General features: G+C 32.7%; 1 protein-coding gene across 1 annotated transcript; it reads right to left on the bottom strand.

The window, feature by feature from the left end:
- Positions 1–17,613: 17,613 nt before the first annotated feature.
- Positions 17,614–20,949, bottom strand: LOC115880516. The gene is made up of 5 exons (XM_030897735.1): positions 20,707–20,949; positions 19,293–19,487; positions 18,992–19,155; positions 18,690–18,929; positions 17,614–18,622 (listed from the first exon to the last, which is right to left on the bottom strand). The coding sequence occupies exons 2-5, from the start codon at positions 19,467–19,469 to the stop codon at positions 17,779–17,781; spliced, it is 1,425 nt and encodes a 474-aa protein (XP_030753595.1). The 5' UTR covers positions 19,470–19,487; positions 20,707–20,949; the 3' UTR covers positions 17,614–17,778.
- Between the last annotated feature and the right edge of the window lie 1,856 nt (positions 20,950–22,805).

Raw genomic sequence — 22,805 nt, 5'->3', positions numbered from 1 at the left:
TTTCTTAAATTAAAGTAGATATTTATTTTTATAAAGATGTTAAGACATGAATTGCAGACCACAAGAGATAAGTAAATAAAAATTAACTTTTTTGGACAAGTCAGAGTCATTGGTCGAGATGGATTGTGGGAATTTTTTTGCGCGGGCGTTTTAAATTCTCTGTATTACTGGGAGTGACCAAGCTCATAAATGTCCAGATTATCCAGAAGATACCAACAGGATATTTTGTTGTCTTGACGTAATATATATCTATCTATATGGTTTATTGCATTTTATGTAATATAAAAAGTAGTACATTATTTATTTTTCCTAAATATCTAGACGATATTGTTAGGATATTTTATTATCATGAGCATATTTGGATATCTCAGCTGAATGTACATTAGATTAGAGATATCCATAGGATATTCTATTCTGATACATCTACAGGATTTCAGGATGTCTGGAGGATATCCTATAGATGTCTTTATAAGATGATGTTATAATGGGACATTCCGACATTCTATATGAATATCCTGCGGATATTGTGTGTTATATGGAAAGGTTATACCGTATGATCGAAAAAAAAAACGCCGTCCAGTTGGCTGAGAAATGACGATCGATGACATTTCCCATATAAATTTACATATAAAATGACAGCGATTTTCATTTCATAGCTATCGCTGACGCCGTTTTTTTTCGATCATACGGTATTTTCATTTTAGTTATTCCACAAATACAACTAATATGAAAATATAACCTTAACACAATATAGTATTTTAGACAGTAGTAGAAAATGACAATCTCTAATAAATTCTACTAAAAAAATAATAGTTATTTTTTATACAAGACGATATAATTACTATACTTCGTGTATTTTTTTTCTATAGCGAGTTACGTTTTAAAAAATATTCAGAAATGAATATTTCAAGGAATTTATTACGAGTAGAAAAAATATTGTGCTGGGTTGGCGTTGGTTTCTATGTAATTTGCCAAATAAATAAAGCTATCTCTTTAGTTGTCAGTTTTGAGTCAATATTTTTTAATTCTCTTTCGTGTCGATTGCTGATTGAATTGGAGCCAGAAATGGCTCAAAACGAAATAAGTAAATTACCAACAGATATTTCAGGCTGAGGCGACAAACGCCATATCCAAACACTTCCATTTAAATCCCGAATAACTTATGAAAAGGAATACAAACATTTTCAAAAATGGAAGCAATTAAAAAACGTGCGAGAAGAAATAAAGTTTTTAACCTATCCTCGCTGTTAAAGTATCATTTAATCTACCCTTGGGGTTAAGGTACTATTTTATCTATTATTTTTGATAGATATAAGACAATTTTAACAGTTGCTATGGAAAAAAAATATCTACGATTTTTTTTACCTAATTCCTGTGGTCTGGCCTCGGGTATCCACTGATATACAGGGTATAATTTCTCGTTGAAAAACCATTTAACCACTAGTTCTTCGTCTTTGGGGTAGTCCAGGGAGTACTCGCAGTCCAGTACGACAGGTGTGCCCAGGGACACCAGTGGCGGCACTTGAAGACGGTTGATTTTGACACAGCAAGATTCCAGAATGCCTTGGGTGATGCATGAAAAGGTTCAGTAAAATCAATATATAAAAATGTTTACGTACAAATATAATTCAATTATTCAAATTGGATTTAAATTAAGCTTCATGGTTATTGAAAAATTAATTCTATTGTAATTTCTCTTAAATCATTAATTCTTTCTCTTTTAAGGGTTATTATCAGGGTTGGCATGATTTAAATCAAATCATTTAAATCATGATTTAAATCACGTGATTTTTTTTATTTTAATCATGTGATTTAAAATAAAAAAATCAACTTTTTTTAAAACTTATAAAAAATCGAGAAATAACTGTAAAGGTTATAAAAATGTGTCCTAGAAAACTATAAAAAATATTACCCATTAGACCCCTAGATGGTAGAGATTTATTTTGAAATTTATGTGCCTACAAATGACAAAAATCCGATGTTCGAATACATTTCATTCACAAACTCTAGTGCAGAACTAGGTTCTTCTGATGTTAGACTATCTTCATTCCCGAGAATCTAAAATCGTTGTCAGAAAATATGCTGTTTTATATTTTTTTGAAACAGCTGTATGTTGATCAAGATAACTTCTGCCTTCTCCAATTTATCATCTAGCTTTCCAAATTTCTACCGACATTTCGATCTGCAGTAAGTACTTTACACTTTGACATTAGATAATACTAATTTCATTCTCGACTCAAGACTATTTCTGAACAATAGTGTATTGTTTTATTAGGAGTAAAAATTATACTTTGTTTGACGAGGCTGTACGTTTGACGGACCAGCGTAAAGCTAGTCCGACGTTACAGGGAGGCACAAAAAGTACATTTCTACTCCGAATACAACATACTATTTATTTTCAACCGTTACAAATACTGTTTTAATCAATTGCAAATAATATAAATAGTAACACCTTGTAAGTAATTATACAGGGTGGTCCGAACTGTATTCCGGAAACTCCGGCAGGATATTCTGCAGATAGAAATAAGTAAAAAAGTTCGTATAAATGTATGTCCTAAAATGCTTAGTTTCGGACATACAGGGTGTAGAAGTTTCATTTTTATTTCGATTTTTTCCAAATAATTTCTGAAATAACGTCAATATTTGGATGAAAATGGGCGCGTTCAGGGAACACAGCCGCTGACATTCAGCGTAGAATTTCGCTGACCAGCAGCTTACGATATTCCCTAAACGGCACAAAGCAGCAGAAAAAACAAGAAACAGTACCTGTCTCATGCGCTCTCCGTCTACTATAAAAAAATGAGAGAAATATAAATAAATCGTCTTCGTCAAATCAGTCTATAATCTATAATCGATCTTTAGTCTTTAGAATAAAAATTATTTTGAAAAAAGAATTATTATTACTGGCTGATCATATTTAATAGTTGAAAATATATTATTTGACTATACCGTATTAAACATTAATTTTCTAAAAAATAAGTTTATAAAAATAATTTTACCTATACACCTAAACAAAACCACTTAAAATAACAGGAACTGGCAGTTCCACCAAGTTACCTTTTACACTTTTTTTCCGCTGGTATGGTACAAATAAAATTACTGAAGGTGAAAATACCCTACAATAAAAAAAAACGACGTCAGGGGTGATGTGGAGGTGAAGATTGCTGTTACTTTATAAGTAAACTTATATAGGGAATATTATCGATCGTTATTTCTAAGTCAACTAGGCGCAATTTTTTTTCGATCAGACGGAAAAATATGTTGGTGGCGCCCTCTACAAGTAGGAGTCATGTTGACATCAAAATCGAATTTCTGATGTCAAAAAACTCCCAAACACCAATTTGCATCCAAATATTCACGTTAATTCATAAATTATTTAGAAAAAATCGAAATAAATATAAAACTTTTACACCCTGTAACTCCGAAACTAAGCATTTTAGGACATACATTTATAAGAACTTTTTTACCTATTTTTATCTGCAGAATATGCTCCCGAAGTTTCCGGAATACAGTTCGGACCACCCTGTATATCGAGCAACAACTTTTGTACACGCGTTGAATTTGACACTAATATCAATTTAATAATATATTTTTGTACTTTTGTGCGTTACAATAACAAAAATTAATACTTTTGTGACGTTTGAAAAAATCCTTTTTGATCGAAGCGAGCGACTTTTTTGCGGAATATATTGTGGAAAAATGACACGCCCCGTATAATTGTTAATGTATCGGTATCGGGTAAAGTTACTAAGATCTAGCGATTTAGGATATGACTTTAATTGGAAATAAGTCCTAATTATTTGGAAATCCAATTTAAATAATGTTTTCTATTAAAATTAAAAAAATATGATATAAATAAAAAAAAATCTCTACCTGCAAGCAATAAGATGACATATTTATCCATAACGAAGTTATAAATCTAAACACTATTTACACCATATTTTATTCTGCAAACACTTTATTAATCTTCTATCACTGTATTTATATTACAAAAATAAAAACTGTACTCAAGAAGAACTAATTTTTAGAACATATTTTTCACATTACATTCTTCTCGAAAATTACTTTGCTCTATCCGAAAAAAAAGTAGTTTCAAACTTTTCCCAAACAAACTTTTAACGCGCACCACGTGCCAGGCCTTCTGGATCTCTCATCGACGACAGAACTGGTTATGGAGAGGGATGCGGCCCCACTGAATGGGAAAAGGAAAATTGGCGTCTTTTACCTCCTGGAAAACTCAACCAAGACATCGTTGCACTGGAACAACGCGCATGCCGTTGGCAGATGGCTAAATTCGTCTTCAATCCATATAAATAAAAATTAAATGCTGTTGCTTCTACCTTTGAACAGCGCTGCTTCGTTTGATTATACAACTCTATGGATAGTTTTCCTGTATAGAAGGATGTGACTAATACGTGATAATCAATTAAGTGGTTATCGCTTGGTGGCCATATTGTAATTGTCATTTTTTGAAATATTAATTCGGAAGTAATTTCTGTCAGTTCCACAAAATATTCCGTCAATTCTTATTACAAAATGACAAAAGAAAAATTTGGGGAAAAAAATAAGGATACATATTATGTACTTTATTTCGTTGTATAATCTTTTGAAAACAACCCGATGTTTCAGGATTACTTAATACTTTTGCCTGACACTCAATGCGATACCGGTAAAGGGTAACGCATTTCGTAAAAGTATTATTCGGTAGTCCCGAAACATCTTGTGGTATTACATTCGAGAGTCACTGCCTTGATTTGGTCATGTAATTTTTAAGGGTTTCTGTATTATTCCAACTATGATTTTATAGCTTAGTCCAAGAGCTGAGCCGGGTGCAACAACATGGAAGAGTTTTCTGAAGGCTCACATTTTCAAAATCGATTGCATTTGAGTGTTAAAAAGCAAAGATACAGGCAGCAGTTCCAGTTCCGGGACACCTGGCGCTGAGAAGCTCGCAAAAGTGTAATTTTACAATCTCCAAACTGTTTTCTGAAGGCTGGAAATTAAAAAACGATCTAGAATATATTTGTCTCTCTCATTACATAGGAGAGAGAAAGAAAGATATATGAAATGTCAAACTTCCACCTGGTCTCAATTTTCTTTGTTATTTTGTTAAGAAAATTGTTTTTCAGTAAAATTTTGGACATTTTTCGATCCTCAATCAAATGTTTAGATAAACTATAATATAGATAGACGATATAGACGATATAAGGTTTTTAGATAAACTATAATATAATGAAAATATATTGAAATTATTACTTTATAGGGTTGAAATAAAGAATAATTCAATGTTGAAATTATTTTCCGTTTTTCTGTAAAACGGTAAGAGACCGTCAAGAAAAAAGTTCAAATTCGTAATCTACAACCTCAAAATAGGGTATATACCAATTTTGCTGAAAATCGGACGATTTCCAGTTTTCTCAATAATTACCAAATAAAATAAATCAATAAATCAATAAATCAATAAATCAATAAATCAATAAATCAATAAATCAATAAATCAATAAATCAATAAATCAATAAATCAATAAATCAATAAATCAATAAATCAATAAATCAATAAATCAATAAATCAATAAATCAATAAATCAATAAATCAATAAATCAATAAATCAATAAATCAATAAATCAATAAATCAATAAATCAATAAATCAATAAATCAATAAATCAATAAATCAATAAATCAATAAATCAATAAATCAATAAATCAATAAATCAATAAATCAATAAATCAATAAATCAATAAATCAATAAATCAATAAATCAATAAATCAATAAATCAATAAATCAATAAATCAATAAATCAATAAATCAATAAATCAATAAATCAATAAATCAATAAATCAATAAATCAATAAATCAATAAATCAATAAATCAATAAATCAATAAATCAATAAATCAATAAATCAATAAATCAATAAATCAATAAATCAATAAATCAATAAATCAATAAATCAATAAATCAATAAATCAATAAATCAATAAATCAATAAATCAATAAATCAATAAATCAATAAATCAATAAATCAATAAATCAATAAATCAATAAATCAATAAATCAATAAATCAATAAATCAATAAATCAATAAACCAATAAACCAATAAACCAATAAACCAATAAACCAATAAATCAATAAATCAATAAATCAATAAATCAATAAATCAATAAATCAATAAATCAATAAATCAATAAATCAATAAATCAATAAATCAATAAATCAATAAATCAATAAATCAATAAATCAATAAATCAATAAATCAATAAATCAATAAATCAATAAATCAATAAATCAATAAATCAATAAATCAATAAATCAATAAATCAATAAATCAATAAATCAATAAATCAATAAATCAATAAATCAATAAATCAATAAATCAATAAATCAATAAATCAATAAATCAATAAATCAATAAATCAATAAATCAATAAATCAATAAATCAATAAATCAATAAATCAATAAATCAATAAATCAATAAATCAATAAATCAATAAATCAATAAATCAATAAATCAATAAATCAATAAATCAATAAATCAATAAATCAATAAATCAATAAATCAATAAATCAATAAATCAATGAATCAATGAATCAATGAATCAATGAATCAATAAATCAATAAATCAATAAATCAATAAATCAATAAATCAATAAATCAATAAATCAATAAATCAATAAATCAATAAATCAATAAATCAATAAATCAATAAATCAATAAATCAATAAATCAATAAATCAACAAGTCAACAAGTCAACAAGTCAACAAGTCAACAAGTCAACAAGTCAACAAGTCAATAAATCAATAAATCAATAAATCAATAAATCAATAAATCGATAAATCAGTCCTACTGTCCAGGTTCTGGTTCAGTTAATATTGAGTGTTCGCTCCTTTTTTACCTAGATTGTTGGCTTTTTCATTGCCTTCGATCCCTTGGTGATTAAAAACAACCAGAGAACTTGTTATCTTTGCTTATACATTACAACAACATTTTAATGTTTTATTTTTAATATCTTTTGAGATTTATACGTGCTTATAAATTATTTAAAATATCCTCTCTTTAATATATAAATCGTAAGTTGTCTAGACACACAAAAATGTTAATATTATTTTTGGCTGTTTCAATTTTAAGACTTGTTTTTGTAGCGCGACAGGCGAAATTTAAATATTCCTTTGTACGTTTTTCTCCTTACTGTCTGATCTAAGTAAACTTCATTTTGTTTTCTTTAGGATTCCACCAACTTTCATTTTTATTAAAAATAAAGTTCTTAATTTAAGCTCAAATATTAACTTCTAGTCCTAAAATTAACAATATACCTATAGTTTTGGATTTAAAAATTGGGATTTTTAAATCATTTTTAAATTGACTTTTTGGTTAATTTATATGAAGTTGACATTTGGCGACGTGTCGTCACACTTTGCAAAACTTACACTTCCTAAAAGCTATAAGCCTCCCGCTTTATCTGCCGGTCACGCGCCTCTCTATTTCCTATCCTTCGTCTTATCTCGTTGACACTTATCTAATATAGTCCCGTAATATCGCGGTGGAACAGACAGGTCGAAGGATCAGGAAGTTAGGGTTAGAGGCCTTTTTGCCCTGGTTGACAAGTAGATTTTTCATTTTGGCGAATAATCGAAGATCTGGCGTTTATTATTAGGTTTATTGCAATGAATGTTGATTTTAGCGTGCTAAGCACCCAGTAAATGTAAATATTTTTTTTAATATATTTTGAGAAGTAGCTCTCATAAATATGAATAATAATAATTCAATAAAATTTATTGGAAGGAATTCTTAACACAATTCAATAGTTGCACCTCCACGTAAGATTCTGACATTCTGTAGTCATAGTTCCGCTTTAGTTGGTTTCCGCTTGTAAAGCAGAACGGTTCTGGTCCAGTTATGTTCGCTCCTTTTCTAGTTAGATCTTGGCTTTTTCATTGCCTGCTATCCCTTGGTGAGCTAGCGCCCAGAATAGGAGTACTTTATTTTCTTTGCCTAATTTGTTCATCTTCTCTAGGCATTCTTTGACCAACTTTGATTTGATGGTTACTGAGTTGATCGCGTTTACTGCTGCTTGACTATCGTATAAGATAACTATTTTCTGTTTTTGATAGTTCCTATCTAAGATAAATTGTACGCATCTTTTGATAGCGTAGATTTCTGCCTGAAGGATACTGGGGTAGGTGCCAATTGATTCGAAGTATTTAGTTTTCGGCCCAAATCCCTGTCCCTGCTTTGGTTTTGGAAGTATCAATATACCATGTTACGTTATGGTCTTTTACATGCTGGGCAAACGTTTTTCGTGTGTTCCAAGCCCCTGACCTGAAAATTCTCCCAGTACTGCTTTTATCAATGACCATTCTAAACATTGTCGCATTGGCACAACTATCGACGACAATATGCAGTGGTGTTATGTCTAGCATGATCTCCTAGCTCAATTATAATACAAAAAAGATGAAATACTACTGCGGGAAAGTATATAACTTTCACTAACAGAACCCTGTTAATGCAAACCCAATTACGAACACTATGTTGTTATATATGGTCCACTCTCCTTTACGGATGCAAGACATGGACGCTAATTGTCGAACATGTAAATAAAATAGAAGCATTTGGAATGTGGTGCTACCGGAGTATCCTTAAGATTCCTTGAACCGAACATAGAAGCAATTGATAAGAAGTTCTTGGACAGCTTAATAAAGATCGGGTACTTTTAAACACCAACAAGACCAGAAAGGTTGGCTACTTCAGACACATATACTGTCATTACTCACTGACGAGTATTTGACACGCATCAGAAGATGGCCACGCACGGTGTTTTCTTTCATGAGCTTTTCTGTGACTGAAAAGCCCGATACGTGACGTTATCTGTCTACCGCACTCCGGACATTCAAAAATCTCATTGCTTTGTTGCCTATTTACCTTTTGGTTGTCGCTGTTAACTGAGTTTACAATTCTTCTCCGTTGCGATCTATTGTGCGTTGCTTCTTCCCATTCATTCTGCTTGTTAATCCCCTTTAAGTTTTCGTGGAAAATATCCTTGTACCTTTTGAGTTGTCCACCCGACCTCCTCTTACGGTCTACAATCTCACCGTAAAGCAGAGATTTTGGTAGGCGGTTTTCTTCCATTCTGCATACGTGACCAGCCCATCTTAGCGGGATTTTGTAATCAACACATAATCACATATCGGACAAACAATGCGTGGCACCAAATACTATGTTTCTTGTTTAATCCTTTAAGGAAATGTCGACGGTAAAAGATGTATAGGTCGAAGGAGACTGTCATGTCTTAGAAACATCTTTCCCTAGGAGATGCAAGACCTTGTCGTTGGTGGGGAAGCTCCTGGTCAGGTGCTGGGGGGAATCCCCCCTAGCACTTGGCTTGGTCGAAGAAGCATCTCACTCATCGTCTTGTCCCTGACTGTAGTGTCGTGGCCAGGGAATTGCACCAAGACATATAACGATATCGGGCGGGGCTGCGGACAGCCTCAACCTTGGGGCACCGGGGGCACCCCATTGTATTTTACCCCTTACTTCTACATGCGGGGTTCTGTAGAAGTGGACTGACTGTCCCTAGCGACTCATAGGAACACTATGAGATCTGGTAATAATAGTAATAAAAACATCACCGGTGAAGCTGTGGGGAAACCCCCTAGCGACACTGGGAACAGTAACAATGAAAGTTCCAAGGAGCCAAACCCAAAGAGAACTACAGGAGAGGTGGCTGAGACCTGCGTGAGACCATCCTCCGCAAGTGGCATACAAGCTACCACCTCCTCCAAGGGTCGGGAGCCTACCTCTTACCTCTAAACCCAACAGGCGACACAAGCTACCGTTTCGTCTACCCGGCCTGGGTCGTAGCTCCTCGACTGTGAGGGACACGGGTCTCCGTAGGAAGTCCTGGGACTGTATGATGAGTTATAACTCAAGAAAGGGGGACACAATAGATCTCTAAGGTCGTAGAGATTTACCCCCCTCCCACTTATTCTAAATTCTATTCTATTCTTAGAAACATACGGAGCGGTCTGGAGGTATTCAACATATAGACAAAAATAGTCTAACGGCACCGCAAGAAGGAGAAGGTCCATAAATATCGAATTCATAAAATTCTCCTCTGCTAACTAGCTCGTTAGCTCATTAATCCACAAAATAGACTCCTTCACTTATTTTCCACCCCGTCAAAACCCTCTCACATCACGTTTCCACCCTTTTCCACATATATTAGCCCGATCCCTTTATCCGCAATAAAAATGCAGCCGCCGACGCCACCTAACTTTCCGTTTCTCTAAATTACTTCCTTTTGTGTCGGGTGCGCGCTTTGATCTCGAGCCGCCCGGTGCGTTTGATCGCGGAATGAGAAGAGAGCCGCGTGTTTCGCTTATGCCTCTCTGTATATTAGAGCTGCACTCACACACATGCACGTACGCGGCGCCGGTTTTTTCTTCTTTAATTAGGCCCCGCTCTTGTCCCCGCCGCTGCCGCTCGCCGAAGATTTCCAGGTTCGGTTCAGTTTGAGTGGCAGTTTGGAAACTTTGATCTGAGCTACTCAAAAGGATTGAGTAAGAGGGAGGTCTTCAGCTCCTTTATCATTCTTTTTTAGTCTCTATGTATGCGTCGGGTTGTAAGCTGCGTTACTATAAATTTCAGATTATAATTATTATGGAGTTATGAAAAAAAAAATAATTTTGATGCTAAAGGTTGATTCTCACTTTACCTTCCATATCAGCTCCCTTCCGTTTACATAAAATATTATATCATGTCATGAATAGGACAATGCACCATACACGTTCCGTTTTCCTTCCGTTCCATATCCTCCCCTTCCATACATTTTTTTGGTGGACGGACTGAAGCATATCGGAAACAGCTTTGTCAAGTTCTTACATTTGTACCAGCTTTGTTAACATTTTGTTGATATTTATTTTTTCCTTTTACCTCTTAATTAAATATATTACCCTTTTCAAAAGATACAAATTTTTAAAATAAAACTTTTGTAATGATATAAATTGATATCTGACAGACAAATGAAACAAAGTCTGAACCATTTGCACCAAGTGAATCAGATTATCAGCTATCTGAAAGGTCTGATTCTATCGATTCTGAAAGTATATTTTAATTTATCATTATTTTCGCTATTACTACATCAATAATTTAGGCTGCTTTTCTTAAAAATACTTGGATATCTGACATGTTGTTAATCTGAATAAAACTGCACGAGGAAGAAACATCTTATCATTTTATATAGACACATGAAAGATCTTGTTCCCTATATCCCGTTTATATACCATATTTGTTATAAAAATAGAAGAAAACACTACTAATAGACGTTACAAATGTGAAGTCAACAAATTCCTTAATGACGAAGAAGAATGTACCGATGAACCAATTTATATCTAAAATTTCAAATATTTTCGGAGATAAAATGGTTTTAGTCCAAAAAAGTATAAACTAACATTCTTAAAAATGACCACAGTTGTATTTTGAGTTACTTTAGTTTGCAGTTATACAGTTTAAAATATAATAAAGCATTGTGTCAAGTTCTCTTCTACAGCTTGTTTTATTTTAATTAAGTAAAATAAAAATACTTTAACTCTCATTTTTTCCATAATTATCTTCTAGGATTTGATCCAGTTCTCTTCTGAACCCATCATTTTTAGAAAAGTAGGTAAGTACAGACCCACTATAGTAAATACCTAGTATAGTTTTGATTTTGGAATATTTCTTGTATTTTTAATAATTTTTTTAAATAAGGTTGAATTTTTTTTTAATTTATATATTAATATTTCTGAAACTACCAAAACATATTTAATAAAATCTTAGGATTATGTAAAGTGATCAGAAAGGAAGTGAAAAATGCAATAATATATACAGGGTGCTCCGTTCTCGATCCACTCACACTTTTTTGAGCCATCCGTTAGAAGTTGTTTGTTGAAGACCCATTGTTGCCGGACCCGTATAAAGACAAAATACACAAAATAAGAAAATATCGTAATGACACTTGTTTATGTTTATTCTTTACATATTTTTCGAAGACGTACAACTACTACACTTCGCTCCTGGCTAGTGATGTTCGTAGCGAATATTTCCATTCGAATTTTGCAGGAAATAGTCTGTCCCAAAATCGCGAATATTTGCAAAAATTCGAATTTTGCAAGAAATTTCTTTTTAAAATTCAAAACATTGAGCAAAAATTTAACGAAAGTGTATCAAGCATGCCTATTCTTAAATCAGAAGAAAAAGAATGCTTCTCCGCCTTACAAAATAGAAAACGTATGGCTCTTAAACCAATGCATTTTGCCGCGAATCTCTCGGACCCCTCTGTTTCCTGGAAGGGCAACCTAAAGCACTCTTAACCTAACCTAACCAAACCTTAACAATGAACAACACATAGCCGCTATGGAATTTATCAACAATATTACCAACAAATATCCTCAGTTTGTCAATAATCAACAATAACAACAATCAAGCAATTTTTACAGATGTAACAAATTATTGCGCCAAATCGGGTTTGTGGGCTCTCGACTACGTTTGGATGTCAGTTAAAAATGTAGACTGTCTAAGTTGGTGGCAAGCAATGTGTAAAAATACTCAGTTGAAATATTTAGCTGTTGCTCTGCTGTCTTTACCAACGTCATCTGCAGCCACTGAGAGAAGTTTCAGTACTTACAGTTTTATCCATACTAAAAAAGGGAATTGCTTAACTGCACAGACAGCCGGCAAAATAATGTTCGTAGCTGCGTAGCTCATAACAATAAATTTTTACTACACAAACAAAAAGAGGATATGGAGCATGATATTCAACAACATGAAACTCCTCCAGAACCACTAGAACCTGTAGAGGTAGAGGTCTATCATTCAGAATCAGAACAAGATGATACATCAAATATATCTGATTTGGAAATAGAAACTGACGAAGACAGTACCACAAATTAACTACAACAGATGCGAAAGAACACCGAATTACGCGTTCAGGTTTCTGTGACCTTCAGAAAGAGTTCATAGACAATCCGCATCAATGTATAGTTTGGGTTATTATTTGTTTGGGTGAAAATAATCTGCACCAATATGTTATCGAGGCATATAATCTCACAGTAATTTAATAGATTGCTCGTCATATTATATCAGTTCGTAGGAGATTAGGAAAAAAAAAGATATTTATAGTATAAAAATTAATTTATTTAACAAAATTTAATTAAAGATGTGACAAAATAGTTACTTTTCTATTGGTTCTATCGGACTTTTTTCGACTATATAAATCTTTATTTTTGTAAACTTTAATGCATAAAATATTTTCAATCTAATAAATAATTTAATGATGTTAAATAAGAGGAAATTTCTCACATGGGTGGTCAAATTCTATAGTTTTCATTATATCAAACAGCCTCTGAATGTTTTCTTCAGTGCAAAACTCATCAAAATTTAATATAAATAATTTTCTCATTTCCAGTAAATAAAATGAACAAATTTTTCCACTTTCATGATCGAAGGCTTTTAAATGGGTAAATAATTTCGAGTTATCCAGAGATTCGGATTCTTTTGCAAATTTTAGACAAATATCACATTGATGTATTTGAAGACCCTTTTAATTGATGTAGTCAAACATAATTAAAGGCATTTTGAGTTGAAAACATTTCTCAGGGGCTGTTTGATATAATGAAAACTATAGAATTAAACCACCCATCTGAGAAATTTCCTCTTATTTACATCATTAAATGATTTATTGGATTGAAAATATTTGATGTATTAAAGTTTACAAATAAAGATTTATATAGTCGAAAAAAGTCCGATAGAACCAATAGAAAGGTACTATTTTGTCACATTTTTAATTAAATTTTGTTAAATAAATTAATTTTTTATACTATAAATATCTTTTTTTTCCTTATAAATAAACACATTTGTATCCCATTTTAAATAAGATATACAAATTACCAAAACTTAGAAATAACAGTTCAAAAGTTCAACAAAAATCCTACACTCGTTTTTAAAAAGAAACATATAACCACGCACTATATCATTCCAGCAAGCGAATACGACACAGCATGGGTTTCCGGACTAAACGACTGGTGTATTTACACCACTCAATAGGCGTATGGGGTTTGCCGAGCGGTTTCCGATGCAGTCGCTTTCTTTCGCATCTGTTATAAGTAATTTGTGACAGTACTACTATTACTATAATACCCTATGAAGATGGGACCAGCTCGGGGCCTGAAAGTATTCCGGAATAGAATAATTCAGTTATTTGTGTTTTACGTTTTTTAAATGTATATTTCGTGCTTTTTTGTGTTTTTTTAAGTTCATAGTCATAGTTCATGGTTTATGTACATATGTACAATATATATGTATATATGTTGGTATCAAATGTCTATCTAATTTATTCCTTTACTGTATCAACAAAAAATATGTAAAATTGTAAAATTTCCTAAAATTTCATAAATTTCCGAAAGTTTCGGAAATTTCCTGCAACAATCAAAAATTTCTGAAATATTAACATCACTGCTCCTGGCTAATCTCCACTTTTTATTAAGCAAACCCGAAAAACTCTTCCGTAATGAGCGTCTGCCAGCACATTTACCCCTTTCATCCCCCACTGATCTCCGCCATCCCCTCCACCGTAACTACAACCACCAAACGGGAATAAAGAAGCGTTTAACGGGACTTTTAAGCTCGGCTTGGCCCTTTGTCTTTCGGCTATAAAGTAGCCGCTCCGCGCGGTTTTCGGCAAAGAACTTGAAAATTCTAAACCCAGAAGGATTCTTTGCTCTCTTTGTTTATTGTGTTCTACCGTTCAGATTTTCCGCGTCCTTTGTTAGAATCGCCCGATGGTAATTATTTTCATGCTTAGGAAACTCTAGGCTGAGATGAATAGATCGTGTATTTAATTCGTTTACTATTAAAGTGAGAGATTACCAGGAAATTTGAAGTTAACTATATTTAAATTTTTGTATACCTACCCTCACTCACTCTCTAATATACGTTTAAAATGTTTTTTTAATTTTTATTAAAAAAAAAAACGATAATTCTATCACTCGGTCGGACTTTGCAGCTCTGATTATTAAGGTCATTAAACCAAAATACTACTACATCTCTATCTCTGACTACTACTAATTGCTACTAACCAACAATATGTTTTGTGTAGTCTGTGGTCTGTTTTTGTTTGAATGTTTATTATTCATTTTGGGGATTTATTTTTAAATTAATGTTAATCTTTAGGCAACCAGTATTTCTTTTGCATTATCAAAATTGCCACTCTAAATTTTACATAACCAAATTGTTACTCTAAATCGCTGTCTTTTTTAGACAGATGTCACTTGTCTTGTCATTATTCAAATTCTCAGAATGCTGTTAACAAAAGTTTCATCTTAAAATAAAATTTTAATTAATCAAAATTATTTATCTCCATCATTTACCGGATTAATAAAAAAAATTGGCGCCGGGAGGCACGTATAGCCGCCCATACTAAAATATGTTAATAAAAAGTTGGTAGGCAGTTTTTTTAGTTTCAAAGTAAAGGAATTTTTCCAATTTTTTTTATCTCAAAAACTGCGACTGTGACTGATGTTATTACTATTACAAATTTTGTTGAAAATATTATTCCTAATCTTAAATTGAAAACCGCGTTTGGCTAGCTACTGTAATTTTGGAGTTACGATTTTTAAAAAATTTAACCCCCTCCCGTACCCTCTTACCAACCACCCACCCTCATCAAAAACTAATGGCCAGATTCTCGGGTGCCACAGTATTCTTGTGCCAAATTTGGTTAAAATGGGTTTAGCGGTTTTTGAGTTATCGTGCTCCCAAGTAGCATTTTCACGACTTGCGACCACATGTCTACTAAACACAACGTTGGATTAGTTACAAAAAATAGTTAGCTCCGTACCTTGGGTATTAAAATAAATGTAAACGTTGTTGTAACGTTGTGCCGACGTTGAACTAGTACTACAACAAAGTAAAAGCACAGGTAAAAGCTTCTGCGACGTCGAATAAACGTTGTCATGTAACTTTTTTTGCTTAAGTGATCTTTAGGTGATTCGGACAACGTAGTTACAATGTTGGGCAATAAAGAGTTTTCCGACGTCACTTTCAGGACCTATTCCAACGTTATGCAAACGTCGTCTGTTTTACTAATTCCAACGTTGTTTAGATTTCCTTATTCTAACGTTGGTAGGACGTCGAGCCACTACCTTTTTGCAACTGTATTGAACCATAACCTTAAATCTTAAATTTTCACTTCATTGCTCTGTTCAGTCAGACAGTTCAGTAAGCTGTTTTTGTTTTTATAAAAAAAGACTTAAAAATTAATTAAAATGGGACATAAGAAAGGTACATATAAAACTAAATTTAAATATACATCGACATATTACCAATACTTTATCCACTCCCTCGTTTATTTAGAATATAGAGGGCGGCACAAGCTAGACTCTAGGATGACTAAATTAGGCAATCTTGCGACTAGTATACTACCTGTTAAGGCTGAACTGCGACTTTATTAGTCCAGTATGCGACTACTCGAACTACTCCATCTTAATCTCCAAAACAACAAAGTGAAAGCCGCCATGTTGTTGAATAAGAAAATGTTTCGTTCCTAAAATAGTAATTCCTGCTTTTTGAATACATTAACTTGAAATATTTGACTGAATAAATTATTGAATAAATTATTCTCATTTTACTAAAAATTCAAGACATTTTTTAAAACTTCTTTAATTTTAAGGCCCATTAGTATTTTTCAAAGTAGAAACAAGACATTTATCAATAAAGTTGTTTGCGTTTAACTTTTTTGCCTTGGGTAACGAGTTACAGAGTCGGTGAAAGTGTTTCAATAATTATGATCTTCAAACATCCTCCACACTTAAATACTTTTGTTTTGTTTTCCTTTACTGCCATCTGGCATATGTCTCTAACTAAATCATAAAAATAATATTTTTACTATAATTATCCCAATTTAGGATAAAATGCGACTTAAACCCCATATTATTATAGTTTTGTATTTCTGTGAATTAGGATTTTAAACAACGTTGCAGTTTGTACTAAATTAGGCTGCTAGCCAACGTCGGTATCCAACGTCGTTTCGACCCAAAATTTATTCTCCAAACTAGTGCAGACTAGGGTTTGCACGAGTTGGACGTTTGGTTGCGTGACACGACGTTGTCCCGACGTCCAAATGCTGCTTGGGTGTTCCAGACAGACTGACACACAGACAGACAGAAACCATGAAAATATTTTGTATTTAGGCCATTTATGTCCCAAATAACTCATTTTGAGTGAAATCAAAAAAAAAAAAAATTGCCGATCTTAATAGCCTACCCATACCTCTTGGTATGGGCGGCTAAAAAGTTTGTAATTTATTTTTATACTAATGATTTTTTAATGACGTTTAAAATTCGAGAAAAAATAATTTTTTTGAAATAGAATTGTATGTCTGGAAACGTTCTATCATTTTGACCTCGCCAAAATTATTATCGATTGTCATTCCCCAGCTGTCTTTGACGCCGTTTTTTTTTATTTTACTGAAAATGTAATATTATGGATCAATTTAGTAAATTAAACAACGAGATCTAATACTATTATCAATATTATTATTAAAAAATATGATACATTCGTTATAGAGCCAAAAAAAAACAAACAAGCATTCTAGAACTTTATAATGTGATGTGTGCGTTCACCCAACTTACATTCTAAATTGTACTAAAAAGTGAAATTAAAGCTTTTCATAGTTGCATATCACTGGACAAATATTTTGAGCAATATTGACAATTTAAAATTACAATTACTATATACTAATGTCACCAAGGCCTCCACATATCGTTTGATTCAGCATTTCTCTCATTCAGTTCATTATACTGTTCGTTTCTGTGTTCCAGTCTTTGAGGTTCTTGATTTAACGGATTAAACAACTCAAAAGGTCTCGATTCTTCATGAGAATGAGACGAAAAATCGATATTCCTTTTTGAAATTGCGAGAAGCAACGAAGATCTTTGACCTTCCTGAAACGGTTCACTTGCCGGATGAACTAGTGTAGATGAAGGAACAACATGATGTGAAGTTTTGATTAATTTGCTTGGTCTAGACTCTTGACAGACTGTGATAGAGATTCCTTGATTTATCTCACTAAAAGACCTCTTAACACCACGTGAATTTGTTTGATTCTCTTCAAGATAAACTGAATCTTCTTTTTGCTGAGCTTGTCTAAACCGTTCTGCCTGATTAGTGATTGTACACAGCGGTTCTGAAACCTTCTTGATCACACTAATATGTTCAAAAGCTTTCTTTTCTTTATCTAAGTTTTTCTGCATCGGGAATCGCACAGTTTTCAGATCACCAGAAGATGAACAGTGTTTTTCTTTGTTAGTTTGTTCTACGGTTGAACTTATTTGTGGTACTTGATGATCTTCACCAATGTAGCTTGGTTTTGGACGGACTATGTTCGGATGCACCGGTCTGAAGCCTTTGGGAGAAAGAGTTACAGGTTCTGCAGGACTTCTATCTGGACTCACAGACCTAGGAGGCTCGACAGTTTGCGAAGTGACAGTTACAAAAGCACTTGATCTTTGTGGAAGGGTTGTAGATGGAAAATACGATAAGTTTGATGAGTTTGGGACAAGAAGAGCTAGTTCTCCTGTAGGTAGTCTAGAAAAGATGATATATAGTTAGATTCATGTTGCAGAAGAAGGTTTAAAATAGAGTTTTATATTACCTGCTTGGGATTAGTTGGATTCCTTGGGGTATCTGCACTCTAGGGTTATTATTTTGGTCTCCAGATTGAGAGTCTTGACTGGTAGTTGAGAAAAATGCCCCGGAAGGTATCATAGAAATATTTCCTGTAGGTTGTAATGAAAATTGATTGGCATGGTCCAGGCTGTTGATGCATTTGTGAAGGTGATTTGTAACTCTATCCCTGACTCCTTTTTCTATTGCGTCATTTTTAACCAGATATCTTTAGAAAAATAAAAAAAACTGTAAATTTGTGTTAATGAAACAAGGATTAATACTCAGTACCTGTCAATTTCGGTAGCACATTCGTTGAAGCCTGATTTGAATTTCCGTACCACTGACGGATCAGTGGCCATGGCTAAGGCAAGTTGTTGACGTTGGACGTTTTGGAGATGTTTGACTGCCATTTCGAGAATGTCTGCTTTTTCCAGTTTTGTATGACGAGCAGGCTAAAAAACAATAACATATAATCAGTAATATAAAACATAAAACATTGTAGTTATTAACTAATGTCTTGATTTTACTGTAATTGTACATTTTTGTTATATGAATTTGTATATTTTTAATTGGCATATTTTATACTCACGTCTTTATTCATGGCTTCCAATATGAGATTTTTGATTTCGTTTAAAAAATTATTGATTCGAGCTCTTCGTCTCTTCTCCATCAAAGGTTTGTGAGTTTTTCTTAGTTCGGCTTTTGACATTGAGACGTGGGGTTCTTGCATTGTGGGTTGATCATATTCGTCTTCACTGAACGACATTGTGTCAACTATTTAAATCTTATAAAAGAAAAGAAAATTTACTTGCTAATATTTTTTTTTAATTTTCATTAATATGCTTTTTTAGAAAAAAATGATTACTTTTTCTTCTCTATTTTATCTTTTTTTTTAATTTATTGTTTATATACTTTTTGTATTTATTGTCATTTTTTAATTGTTTATTTCAATAGATTTTATTTTTCTATTTTTAGTGAATATTTGTGTAAATCTTATTTTTTTGAGGAATATTTTTTAGCTACCTCTAAAGTATAAAAAAGTAAAAGGACAATAAAAATTTTAAAATAATTTTAGTAAAGCTTGTCCAACGAGTCAGAGTAGATTTTGACAAACGACATTTAAAAAATAATAAAAAATACAATTTGTGTGTGAATTAAAATGACAGAGAACAACTGACACTGGAGTTTTAATCATCTCCTCATTATGGGTATCGAAACGCTCGTCCAGTGCAAAAGTAAAGTGTTTTGGTATATTGTGGCGAATTAGTGTTTTATTGAACTGTCACTCTCATGTATGCTCTGTTTGGGCAGGTTTTTTGTATGTAAAGAAAAAATTATGACATATTATGTGATTTTGACTATATTTTATTTAAATCCTGGGTAACTTTTAATTACACAGGATGAATCTTAAATAATCACAAATATTTTTAGGGGTGGTAGATGGTAGATCCTGATAAAATAAACATATTTTTTCTTTACCGTTTATCAATTACATGAGTACAAAATAACAGAGTGATTTTAGTTTAAAAATTAGAAAAAATAACATCTACTACCTATGTTGCCATATTGTCGGGATATTATAATTTTTTTTCAAAAATATAAAATTTTCATTTTTTGAAAAATATACCACTACTAAAAGTATTTGCACTTATTCAAAAACTCACCCTGTATATATTTCTACTTTCTTTTTATTGTTTAATAAAGTTTTGTCCACTGTTGAAATCAAGATATACATAAAAGTAGAGCACACTTTTTAAACATAAATAAATCTATTTTCATGGAAATCTCAAATATATATATTTTTCAATATTACTATTTATTATTTTATTTATTTAACTTTTGTGCAATATTATTATTTTTAGAAAAATTAAAGTAAAAAAAAATAAAAGAAGGTAATAACAAGTTATAATTAATAAATAATTAGAAACCAAATTAAAATTATTTTTTTCTTTGCTTATTTTTACATGCAACTCTTAAACTTTTGTTAAAAATTATAAACTTACCTTTTAATAAATCCGAAAAATTCTCCTCCTTGATGAAACAATATCAAATAAACAAAATATATTTGATCAATAGAAACAATTATAAAACATAACAAACTATAAGGCACTTAGGTTCACTGTCACCACCAAACTCACGAAAATAAAAAAAAAACTGACACATACGAACTCCTAGTAGGCTTGTAGGACCGACTACTGTCTCTGGTAATGGTCATTTGGCCCTTAAAGTTCAAATGACGACCTATTTTGAAAAACTTCCGATATACATTCCGATACAGCGTGGGAATGTTCACCCCACCCCTTCGCGCTGGTCGTTCCATCTCGCTTTTTCAGTACCCGCGACTTGTGTGCCTTTTTGGTCGGCACTGTTACAGGGGGAGATTAGAAAATACCACCAAAGTAGCGGTATGTTACGGTTTTTATTGCCCATTTACCAGCGAAGCCACAAAGGCTCTCATGATATTATGCAGAAGACTGGCGGGAAATAGATTTTGTGCTGGATGTATAACATGATAATAAGGCCCATGATTACCCATGTAACAGTTGCTTAGTACACAAAACTAGAGCAACGCACAGCAAGGCAAAACCTGTGCAAAGTACAGAGGCCAGCATGCCTCTGCATAACAGATGCCATGAGAACATGCCCAACAGCAGCAACGGAGGTCCTTCTAGACCTAACACCAGTACACATTATCGTCGGTAAATATGCCAATGCGATTAGAATAGTCATTGACGGAAACAGTAATTGTCAACTCAGGGGCTTGGAACATCCTCAAAAGGAAAATTCCACTCCTTCAACTCCCAGAGTGGATGACATATGAAGAATGTACAAATTTGAGAAACACCTCACTGTAGTATTGGGCAATAAAAAGGATTGGAAGAGAGAAACGTTTGCTCAGCAAGTAAAATACTATACCATAACGTGGTATACTGATATTTCCAAAACCAAAGTGAGGACAGGGATATCAGTATTTGGACCGAAAACTAAATACTTCGAACCAATGGTAGGTGCCCATTGGTTCACTACAACCCCCATCCTTCAGGCAGAAATCTACTCTGTCGACAGATCTTAGGTAGGAACTATCAGAAACAGGAAATATTCATCTTATCCAATAGCAGCACTAAAAGCGATCAACTCAGTAACCATCAATTCGAAATTGGTCGAAGAATGCCCAGCGAAGCTGAACAAATTAGGCAAAGAAAATAAAGTCCTCCTACTCTGGGTGCCAGCTTACCAAGAGATAGAAGGCAATGAAAAAGCAAACAATCTACTTATGAAAGGAGAGAGCACTCTACTAGCTGAACCAGAACCGTTCTGTTTTCCAAGTGGAAACTAACTTAAAGCGGAACTCACAAACCTGGAAGACTCCATCCCTAAGCTGGAATGGGAATCCCCCAACGGTGTAACACACTTTAAAAAAATTCTCAGAACTTATGATAGAGAAAAACCAAAGATTTTCCTTGATTTAAGTAAGAACAATCTTCGGATTGTCAAGAGGATTTTAACAGGACACTGTCTCGTCAGTGCCTCAGTAGATTGAAGCTAAGAAACAACTGCGAATGCAACTTTTCTCGGGGAAAATGGGAAAACACCAGAACACTCAAGAAGAACTCTCAATTACTGAGTGCGCTGAGACGACAACCATTCGTGCCAAAAACTTTGATACGACTGATATCGTAGATGGAAAACTAATCTCTGTAAAACTGTTTCAGCTACTGGCTTTTGTCGAAGCTCTGAAACTGTATGATGAGTTATAACTTAAGAAAGGAGGATACAATAAATTTATAAGGTCGCGGTGAATAACTTTCCCCCTCCTATACAATCTATAGTACAATTCTTTTAAAAGTTCCTCTATATGGCCGACCTAGTTACGAAAATTGGTAATTTTTTTTTAGTGAAAAATAAGTTGGCGTTAGCTTTAACAACAACATTCTTCAGGATTGTCAAGTTGACGTTAAAGTTAGGTTATTAGGTGGTTGTCATAAATCATAAATAAAAACATAGATTATTGAAATTATTTAATAAGAATAAAGGTATTTTACCGCAGATCCGAAGAGATTTTACTTAAAGGTATTTTATAAACTTTCTCAGTCAGAATATT

Source organism: Sitophilus oryzae, unplaced genomic scaffold (assembly GCF_002938485.1).
Source record: "Sitophilus oryzae breed Bouriz unplaced genomic scaffold, Soryzae_2.0 scaffold_1081_pilon_pilon, whole genome shotgun sequence".
NCBI classification, from domain to species: domain Eukaryota; kingdom Metazoa; phylum Arthropoda; class Insecta; order Coleoptera; family Curculionidae; genus Sitophilus; species Sitophilus oryzae.
This window is presented reverse-complemented; position numbering and strand designations above follow the sequence as displayed.